We start from the raw sequence: 10,847 nt of genomic DNA, 5'->3' as shown, positions 1-10,847 counted from the left end.
AACGAGGGTACGAACGGGCTTTTGCCTGCATTGTTCCTCATCCGTGTCCTCAGAGCGTAGGGCAGTGCCTGGCATATAGTGGAATCCTCAAATATCTAAGGAGTGAAGGAACGACGGAATATTGGATGGCTGCATGCACGAGTAAACAAATTCTTAGTGATGAGGCTGAGGATCTGTGCGGCAGCCTAAGATTGAGGAGGCAAGTGGATTGGGACTAGGATCCTCAGGACTCCCTCCGGACGCGTGCCCACCGCAGCTGTGCGGTGTTTCTCTCCCGGCCGCTCCCCGCGAGTTGCTTAGCAACCGCCCGCCGGGACTCTCCGCCGCCTCCGGAGAGCGTGCGGGCGGGGAGACGTGACCGCGCGCGCCTGCGCGGCTCGGGCCGGCGACAGAGGCACGTCACTTCCTGTTGCTTTAGGGGAACGTGGCTTTCCGCGCTGCTGCCGTCTTCCCTTCTGCGACTGTGTTGCAGTGGCCGGAACTGGAGTCGGACTCCGAGCGCAGCGTGGTGATGGACTCGGCCCTCAGCGACCCGCACAACGGCAGCGCCGAGGCTGGCAGCCCAGCCAACGGCACGGCGCGGCCGCCTTCCACGCCCGAGGGCATCGCGCTGGCCTATGGCAGCCTCCTGCTCATGGCGCTGCTGCCCATCTTCTTCGGCGCCCTGCGCTCGGTGCGCTGCGCCCGCGGCAAGGTAGGGACAGCGGCAGAACTGGGTGCTTTCCACCTCTCTCCCGGGGAGCGGCTGACACAGACTCGCCCCCGCCCGCCCCAGCGGGAGCTGACACCTCCTTTCCCTGACACTCACCCTTCCCAGCCTTACTCATCGCCGCATCCCCGTCCCAGGCCCACATCCCGCGGCCAGCCTTAGGTGGTCCGAGGTCTGGGCTCCGACTCGCGAACCAGCTACGGACACCTTCCTCGAATAGGGTCCGGTTTCTACCCTCTCCCAGACCCTGACACATCCCTCCCTCTCTACATCATACTGATAACACTGTCAGCCGCCCCTTACACTGTGATTCCCGCACTAATTGTTCTGAGCCAGCTAGACCCAGCCACTCCAGCCCCACCCTCAGCTCTGGCAGTTCATCCCATCTGAGACAGTCGCCCTATCCCAGGCCTGGGTTAACACCAGTCTGCACCCGATGGGGTGCTGGTCCTGAGAACTCGGGAGTGGTATCATGTGGTGTCATCCCTCCATTAGGAACGCTGCCTCACCCCAGGGCAGATTCGAGCATCCAGGCCCATCCCTAGATTCTGACACCTGCCTAACTGGAACCTATGGCTTGTAGTGTGTTCTCCCAGAAGCTTCAGATCAGGCCCTTGCTCCTGCATCTCAAAAACGAAAAAAAAAAAAAAAATTAACCGAGGAATATAGCCGCAGCTCAGCCTCGTTTTTCACCTCACTATCTGGAACCAATTACAATCAGCTAGTTCCTTAGTACCTGGCCCCTGGTGCCTCCCTTTTTAACCAGGCACAGACCCCTTACCTGGCTGGTTTCCTCTCCCTGACAATCAGCCAGTCTTGTCCTCTTGAGTCCAGACCCTGTTCTAATTCCTAACCCTGTTCCCACCCCAGGCTATGAACCTGCCTCACAGAGTAGCCTTTCTTCCTATGCCCCCCAACACAGCCACCACCAAACTGGGCCTACCAGCCAGTAACTGAGCTCTTTGGCCTCTGGGGTGAGACTGGACCAGACCCCATCCCTGGCCTTCCTCAGCATCTGTCCCTGTGGGTACTAAAGAGAACTCTGGCACCTTCCACCTCTCCACTTCCTCCCCGCATCCTTCTTCCCTAGATTAAGCCTCTCTAGCCCACTGTACCAGTGGCTCCTCACTTGCTGGCACCCGATCCCCATCCCCCTGCACAGCCTCCTGATCTGCAGGCCCCTGCTGCTCCTCCCCCCCACCCCCCAAACCTGCAGTGGAACTTAAACGGAAGCTGTATTACCTACAGAGGGCTGGCCCACAAAGCAGCTGCCACTTTTGAAACTGCTCAAACCTGCGTTCTCGAAACATTACCCAACTTGAGCAGTGGCTGAGGCCTACCACCTTCCTTCCCCAAGATTGGAGACCTCAACTGCTAGCTCTCTGTGGTCAGATGCACAGAGGAGTAGTCAGGAAGAGCCAGATGGCCCCATTCACCTTTCTGTTCTACTTCCTCTAAGCAGAATTCAGGCGCCCTTCAGCCTCCCTACTGTGCCTTTCAGGCAGACAGGCAGTGCAGGGAGAAATTGTGAAATAGACCAGAACAGAGGAGGTGAGGGGCAGCATATGTGACCTGGGCTCTTTATCTGAGGGGCTCCCAAAACTGTCTGAGTAATCCTCGGCACCTTCTGCGTATGGGTCGCTAATCTCTTCAGAAAACACCTTCCAGACAACAAAGATTCCTGAACCTCCACTCTTGTCTCATGTGTAGGGATGCTACAGAGATGAGCGGGTCAGAGCTCTGTCACCAGGGAGTTTAGGTCTCTGGATGAGGGAGGAATAACCAGGTCTGTGATTGTAATACAGTTCGTGCTCCGGGTTTAGAGAGAAAGGCTGAGCACGCCTAGGACAGGGCAGGACGGGTCTGAGGCTTGATGCTGGAGACATTCTGGGACTGAGAAAACCAGGTAAGCAGGGGTGTGAAGCAGTTCAGAAGAAGATATGGCTGGAGCAGAGGGTCTGGAAAGAAGAGAGCTTTAGATCTACTGTCACCTCAAATACATGCCCTCCCCGCCCCCGCCTCAGCATCTCCTGCAGGACGGCAGGGGTTGGAAAACTGCACGAAGCTGCGAAGGGTCTGATCCTCAGCAGCCCCCCACCGCCGGGGGAGTCTAAAGTTTACAAAAGCCTTCCCTCTCGTTGATCCTCCCAGCAACCACATGTGACAGGCAGAGCCAGCTTTATTATCCCCATTGTACAGAGAAAGAAACTGGGGGGCAAAGAAATGACTTCTCAGGATCGCTCTGCCAGTTAGGGGCAGAACCAAGTGTCCCTAGGCCTAGTCTGGGGCGCTGTTCTCGATACATAGGTGCCTCTAAATGATACACAAATGATGTATCGGCCTAGGGAAAGGACAGGCCAAATGACTTCCTTTTCCTACCCTGAGTCATGCTTCCCTGGCCATTTGGCAAAGAGAGAGAAAAGTCAGCATGGGGGGCCGGGAGTTTTGATTTCCCACCAGTGTTAAACCCTAAAGCCAGTTGAAAGGGGGCATGCGAGGACAGACTTCTCCCTGGGGCTGACTTGTCCATAACAGGCAGTGCGAATTGTGAAATCATAGGGAGAAGAAAGTGGAGTGTCCAGGAGTGTGGTAAGAAGAAGTAGCAGGGGAGGAGTAACCTTAGAGGGTGCCCGTCCCTGTCAGAGACTTGTGTTGCCAGAAAGGAGCAGATCCCAGGTCCAGCAATAGCTGCACAGCCAGTTGCTTCAGAGGCTTTTGGCCTTTAATGCAGAGGGGCCCCTCAGCCAACTGGACTGGCTGCTGGGCTAGGTACCAGGGCCGAGCCCTGCCCTTACAGGGTTCAGTCACCAAGGAGAAACAGATGTGTCACCAGCCACCCAAACGGAATGCTCGTGTGCCTCCTAGAGTTGGCAGCAGTAGCCTTTGTGTGGACGGGCGAGAGTTCAGCAGGCAGAGCAGGAGGAGAGGGAGGCCCTGGACCACAGGTGTATTCAGGGAGGCTGGGCGTAGTGTGACCGGAGCCCAGGACAGGGGCTTGGATGGAGGGACAGAAGAGGCTCAGGGCTTTCTGAGGTACTGATTCCCCGAAGGCAATGCAACAGTTTATCCACATAGTTACAAAATTACTACACACTTGCACTTGGAAAAAATCAAACTGTGCAGAAGTTTAAAGGAAAAGCCTCCTCAGTTACTTCCGCTCCTTGGAAGTAACCCAGTTAGCTGTTTGGCGTGTAACCTTCCAGAACTTTTTCTGTGTTTATACAAACATATGCATGTGCTTGCGTGTATATCCATATGTAAGTTTATTTTTATAAAAATGAGGCTTTATAGGGCATAGTGCTCTGCAGTTTGATTCTTTTTTTTTTTCTTTAACAATGTCTTGGTCGTTTTCCTACGTCAGTACATGAGGACCTACCTCGTTGTTTTATAGCAGGGAGGGTGGGTAATGCACGCCCGTGGTACGGAATTCCGGAAGAACAGAGGGGTGCGCAGTGAGTCTTCCTCCCACCCCAGCTGCCCAGTCCCTCCCCGGAGGCAGACACTGTGATCCGTCTCTTGGATAACCGTCCAAGAGATTCTGCACCTTTACAAGTAAATAAACACGCTTTTCCCCACTTTTGCTAGATAACTGTTATATTTTGTTATATATACACTTCTTTTTTGCACCTTTCTTTTTTTCATCAAATGTATGTTGGCAATAAATATGTCAGTACTTATGGAGTGGTCATGTTCTTCTCTGATAGCTGTTCGGTGTCCCACCTGTGCCCCCAAAGTGTGACGCCTGGACCAGCAGCATCAGCATCCCTTGGGAACTTGTGAGAAATGCAAAATCTGAATGAGAAACTCAGGTGGGCCCAGCAGTCTGTTTTCACACGTCTTCCTGGTGACTCTGATGTGTGCTCAATTGTGAGAATACTGACTTAGAGTCTCCTGCTGGTCATTTAGGTCGTGCCAGTCTTTCATTGTTATGAGCCATGCTGAAATTAGTCTCGTACAGTTCTTTCACACTTGTCTGTGTATTTGTAGGATAAATTCCTTGAAATTGATTTACTGGGTCAAAGGCAATGTGAGTGTTTTAACTATTCCAAATTATTCACTATGGGGCATGTATCAGTTTACACTCCTACCTGCAGTGACCTCAATTCCTGTGTAGTGGCTGCCTAATAGCTCATTCTCCAGAGATTTTTGAGCAGGTGCATGATACAATCAGTTCTAAGCTTCAGAAGATGCTCCTGGCAGGGCAGTAACAGACAGGAGGGAGAGAAAGGAGGCTGGTGAGGTGGGCGGGGTCAAAGGATGGGGGTGGGGGTTGGTTCAGGAAACGCTTCGGAAGCAGAATTGCGGTGGGGTGAATGAGCAAACGTCGTGGTAAGGAGAGGACACCCTGGGATCCCCAGCTGGAGCGACAGAGTAACAGAATAGTCCACAAATGCCAGAGCGTTTCTAGGGCATGGCCTGGAAGCAGCGCTCCCAGCGCTCGCGCTGAACCAATGGCTTAAAGCCTGACGTCTGTCTTCCCTCACTGCTTTTGCTTCCGCCCTGATAAGCGAACATCCAGAGTGTCACTGGAAGCTAAATTTATTTCTGCTGTTTGTGTCAGCTTCCGCCCACTCTCTGATTACACTTAGTGTGTCAGAAGCAATTGCGTTTGCATAGGAGCATCTGGTTTAAAAAATAATCCAAATTGAATTAGGAGAGAATCCTAACAACATTTAGTATTTTTGTAACTATGAAGATGAACGGTTCTGTTGTCAGGAGTCTGTCCGTCAGGAAGGCCTCAGGCTCCCTGAGCACCCTGTCACAACTCTCCAGCAGAATTTTCCAGATAGGAAAGGTAGAGGGAGTCTAGGAAGTTGTAGCCAAGAGGTTGGGCTCTGGAACCAGATGGCCTCAGTGTGAATCCTGGCTCTGCCACTTGCCAGCTGTGTGACCTTAAAGCAAGTTACGCGCTTCTCTGAGCCTCAGTTTTCTCGTCTATAAAATGGAGCAACTGAAAGTACCTGCTTTGTAGGGCTTTTGAGAGGATGAAATCATGTAAAGCACCTAGAACAGTGCTTGGCCCCTAGAAAGCTCTCAGTAAATGTTACCCTTGTTACTAGCATTGACAGTCGGGTCGCAGGTCTCCCATTCTGACTCAACATTACAGCATGAGGTATTTATAACAGCCACCCACGGAGGAGACCTGATTCCTTTGTATGGTGGAGCATCTGTTCAGCCTTGGTTTGTCATCAGATATGTTAAGCCTCTTCTGCCCAGGGTACTGGGCTATGTGTGGAGATGAGCCCTAACATTGATTAGTAGGTGAAGCCAGAGTCCCCTATATACTTTCACATCTTTGAAGACTTGGCCTTCAAAGCCTTGCTTAAGTGGCATCTGCTCCACACACCTCTGACACTCCCTAACCTCCATGCAGAAGTATGTCCTGTTTGCTTTCTCATGGTTTCCTTGTATACAATAGTATTAACACAAATCATTTATACAGCTTGAATGACGTGTTCAAGGCACAGCACTAAATACTTCCAGTGCAAAAATCATAGCCTCTTGGCAACTCCTATTAGAGCTGAGGAAATTGAGGCCCCGAGAGAGGAGCGCTCCCAAGGCCCCACTGCCGAGGAGGCAGACTGGCCTTTCTGACGTCAGAGCCCTCTCTCAGCCATTTGGCACTCGTGCCATGTATCACACCAGTATACGTGTCTTATTTTGTCATGTGTCACAGTGTATTGTCATATTCTGTTTACTGTCAAGGTCCTGGCCTGCCTGCCTGTGAACTCTTCAAAGTCAGGAGCTAGTTTTGGGGGTTTGTTTTCATGTTTGTTTTTTGTGCTCGCACTATTGCTGCACAGGAAACAGGATTTGTGGAGGTACCTGTAGGGGGTGAGGAACTTGCCCAAGCCCCCAGCACACTCCTGCCAAAATAGAAACCAAGGGCTGGGAGAGGAAAGGGGAGGAGGGTAACCCTGCCGCTCAGTGTCAGCGTTGCTCTGCCACCCCGCCGCCGCCCCGCAGCAAAGCTGCCCGAGAGCGACTCCCACCGAGCCGCCTCTGGAGCTGCTGTGCCTGGGCCTCCTGGCCCTGCGTACGGGCCGCAGGGAGCTGGCCTCCCGGATAATCACAGCTCCCCAGCTCCCCGTATGGTCACAACACTTCGCAGTTTTCTAACCCTTTGACATCCCATCTCATTCGGTGTAAGCTCCTCGGCCCTTTTAGATGTAAGTAAAAGTAGAGCTTGTCATGTGTTTGACAGATGAGTAAATGATTTGTCTCTAGTCACCCAGCAAGCCATTAAGAGAGCAGTGAACACGTTGGCCATGCTTTATATGTATCATTTTGCATGAGTATGAGTTATATCTGGAGGAAAAATTCCCAGAAGAGTTCCTTGGTCAAAGGGAATGTGCATTTGTGATTTTGTGATTTTGATAGCTATTGCCAGCGTGCTCTCTACAACCAGACCTGTGTACCCTCCTGTCCACAGTGCGGGCCAGCACCTGTGTTCCCCACAGCCTGACCAGCTCACGCAGTATCATACGTGGATTTTTGCCTTTCTGATGGTGAAAAATGGAATCGCAGTATACCGTAATTTGAGTGTTATTAAGAGTGAGGGTGAACATTTTTCCATGATTACGAGCCATGTGTAGTTCCTGTTCTGTGAATATCTTTGTACCTGGAGCATGTGCAGGTTACGGTTTGACACACCCGCCAAGTTGTCCTCCCCAAAAGGCTGGACCAGTTTGTACACAATCAGAAGACATGTACCCAGTTCCCCACCTCTCCATCTCCTAGTGATCATTTGATGGGCTTCCTGCTCTATGCCCCCACCGCCTTCCCCCTCTGCCACCTTCCATCGTGGTTGGCCTCCCTTTGGCCAAAATCTTCCTCTCCAGACAGCCTCCCCCTTAGCTTGTTTTGTCCTGTGGGTTTTTAAGAGGCAGCTGTGAGCCATAATATTAATGAGACTCTGCAGCTGAACATGATCCCCTCTCTTGGCGATGCAGATTCACGGGATGGACGTGGTGGTGGCCTCTCGGGCACTGTGCTGGGTCTGTGGCTCTTGTGGAGAGAACTTCTCTTTGGCATGAGCAGAAGTCTAATCTGGTGTTGCTAGGACTTTCGGTAGCTATAATATAAAACAGAATTAGACATACAATGCAGCGAGAATCGCAGCTGTGAAGTAGGCTTATCCCAGCGCGGGAGTCTGGAAAAGCTTCGTGGCGGTGATGCTCGCTGGGTCCTTGAGGACTGAGGGTTTTGCCCAGCAGAGGGCGTGGAGAACATTGTGATCCTGAAAGCTTTTCGCTCTGTGTTTTTAATATATTACTACTGATGGATTTTCACTAGGAAGTCTTTCGGTATGAATTCTATGAAGAATTCCTATGTTTAATTCCTGTGTTGCACTATTAGTCCATTTGCAACTTTTCCCATAGTCGTCGTACTGAAATTATTTTGATTGCATCCAGTTCTTTTTCATGTAAATATTTGTCCTCTGCCAGCCCTTTACCCAGACCACATTCTTGCCAACCATAGCATCTACCATTGCAAATTTAATTATGGCTTTCACTCTTACCAGATGCAGATTTCCCAAATTTCTTAGGCTTTAAGTGTTGTCAAGACTTGCTTCTCACTGTTGGTACCTTCCCCTCTGCAGGTTCAGCCATTGTCAGTTTTGTTTGTTGTTAGTTTATTTCCACTCAGTATTCACTACCTACTGGATAAAAAATTAGTCATATTTATCTCTTAGCTAAGCCATAAGAAAGTTGGAAAGAGTTCTCATGAGTTCCAGGGCAACTCTGTTGTCACCAGCTTCCAGGGTGGGTTGGTTATTTTTCAGTTATTACATATCATGACTGTCTTTGCCATAGCTTTTCTCCCTAGTTATGCCACACACACATTAGGTCCTCCCTGGACCTTCCCTGTTGGGGTCTGAATATACTCAATGGCAAAATAGTAGGATCAGAGCCCCAGGGTGGTTGGGCAGCACCCTTGCCAGAGGGGACAACATTAACAAAGCCTTGATATGAGAAAACATGGGATCCCAGTCCTGGCTGGTGTGGCTCAGTGGATTGAGTGCTGGCCTATGAACCAAAGGGTTGCCAGTTCGATTAGCCAGGGCACATGCCTGGGTTGCAGGCCAGGTCCCAAGTTGTGGGCATATAAGAGGCAACCACATGTTGATGTTTCTCTCCCTCCCTTCCACTCTTAAAATTTTTTAAAAAGAAAAGAAAGCTTAGGACCCCTGAGGCACCTAATTGAACTGGGGCTGAGAGGGGGTGGAGCTACTGGGACATCATATCCTCACCAGTGTCCGTCCCTGGGAGGCCAGAATCACAGCCCTGCTCAGCGGACACCTCCGTTCCTTCCCGCAGAATGCCTCGGACGTGCCCGAGACGATCACCAGCCGGGACGCCGCCCGCTTCCCCATCATCGCCAGCTGTACACTCTTGGGGCTCTACCTCTTTTTCAAAGTAAGTCTTCGCCACCTGTTGTGTCATTTGGTTTCAGTAACTTTTTGTTTTATTTTTTTCCATCACAGGAGACATGCATGTTCATTTATAGCAAATAGCAGGAAAAGAATCCTAACAATTCATCCCTAGACCCACTACCCAGAGAGCACCGCTGCTGGTGTTGGGACGCTCCACCCCCAATCTTCTTAGCTCTTCATTTTGCTTTCGTGATGCCCGTTGGTTTCGTGGTTCTCTCTGTGCTGGGATGGGGTATAGCTTGTGTCTCAGACATACCTCTGCCATACTAATTGCTTTTTTTTTTTTTTTAATTTATCGAGGTTTATTTTCCCAATAAAAGTTACGCAGGCTCAGTGTTGAAAACCTGGAAAACACAGAAAAGTAAAAAGGGAAAAACAGCAGTCATCCAAAACCCCACTACCAGGGACAGTCACAGATTCCCTTTGGAGGTGTGTCCTTCCACTCTTTCTCCCCGTGCATGGTTTTGCTGTAGCTGTGACCACGTGGTGTATTCGGTTTTGTAGCTGCTTTTTTTCACTTCCCATTAATAACATCATTAACATTTCCTCATGTTACTGCAAACTCTCCTTAAACTTTTTTTTTAATGTTAAAAAATAACGTCTTATTTTTTAATTATAAACATCATATACACAGAAAACGAAAAGGAGGGGAAAATATCAAGGGAAGGAAAAATACACAAAGATAATCTCTTTTGACATTTTGGCCCGTCTCCTTTCGGGCTTTTAATAAGCATATTTTAACATAATTATAATAATCATTTTAACAGTAGTGTCATATGTCTTTTCTTTTTTAATAGTACATCGCGAACACTTTTTTCCTGATCAAGTAAAATTCCACAAGGACAACCTTTATTTTACATTTTAAAAATGTTGTGCACATGGCTGAAATGTTTTTTCAATCTAAGGAAAGATGGAGATGAGCCATAATCCTGTCCTCAGTAAAGCTTCCTGTGAATTTTTATGTATAGAGCTCCATTTATGTTCAAATTTCAAAATGAGTACATGTCTGAAACAGACAACTTGTACCACGGAGGTATTTTTGAATCAAGCCAGTTAAATCTACCTCATTCTTTTTAACAGCCGCTTGTGGTTCTGTGTTACACCTGTGCCCTGGGGGGGCATTCCGTGTTGGGCATCACAGCAGTGCTGCCAGGAACATCGTCAGGCGCGCGCGGCCGCTGCTCATGTTTCCAAGTGTATCTGCAGTAGGATCACTAGGTTGAGTAGCATCCCTTTTGGTTATTTGGATATATATAGTGCCACATCCCTCCAAAGAGATTATACCAGCTTACATCCCCTCCAACAGTCACAAGCGTGCTGGCTCCCCTGGATTCTCACCTGCATGGGGTAGCATCCAGATTCTCTGTTTTTACCAGTCTGCAAATGAGTCAAAAATATAATTGCTAATGCCTGTTTCCTGTTCCATTTCTCCTTCATTGTTGGATCAGGACTACTCGTTTTAATGGTTTCAATATACCCCTCCAAACAGATAAACCATAGTTGACTTACATCATCCCCCTCACTTTAAACAGAAAAAAAAAAATCATTCTGATTTTTACTCTTATCAGTAAATAAGAGTGCAGCCCTGGCTCATGTGGCTCAGTGGACTGAGCGCCAACCTGCAGATCAAAAGGTCGCAGGCTTGATTCCCAGTCAGGGCACATGCCTGGGTTGTGGGCCAGGTCCCTGGTTGGGGGCATG

At 49.7% G+C, this 10,847-nt stretch overlaps 1 protein-coding gene across 2 annotated transcripts in view; it reads left to right on the top strand.

Annotated features, from left to right (window-relative positions):
• Positions 1 to 402: 402 nt before the first annotated feature.
• The window catches only part of HM13 (histocompatibility minor 13), a 38,219-nt gene continuing 27,774 nt past the window's right edge, over positions 403 to 10,847 (top strand). The window contains exons 1-2 of one of the 2 annotated variants that reach the window (XM_054573924.1): positions 403 to 694; positions 9,031 to 9,129. In XM_054573924.1, coding sequence (XP_054429899.1) covers positions 512 to 694; positions 9,031 to 9,129 — 282 coding nt within the window. In that variant the 5' untranslated portion in view covers positions 403 to 511. The remainder of the gene's footprint in view (positions 695 to 9,030; positions 9,130 to 10,847) is intronic. The other variant, XM_054573923.1, reaches the window with a different exon arrangement.

This window comes from Pteronotus mesoamericanus, unplaced genomic scaffold (genome assembly GCF_021234165.1).
Source record: "Pteronotus mesoamericanus isolate MK-2021 breed Mesoamerican mustached bat unplaced genomic scaffold, CSHL_Meso_final contig_25, whole genome shotgun sequence".
NCBI classification, from domain to species: Eukaryota; Metazoa; Chordata; class Mammalia; order Chiroptera; family Mormoopidae; genus Pteronotus; species Pteronotus mesoamericanus.
Note: the sequence above shows the minus strand (reverse complement) of the source record. Positions and strands in the feature narration are given on the sequence as shown.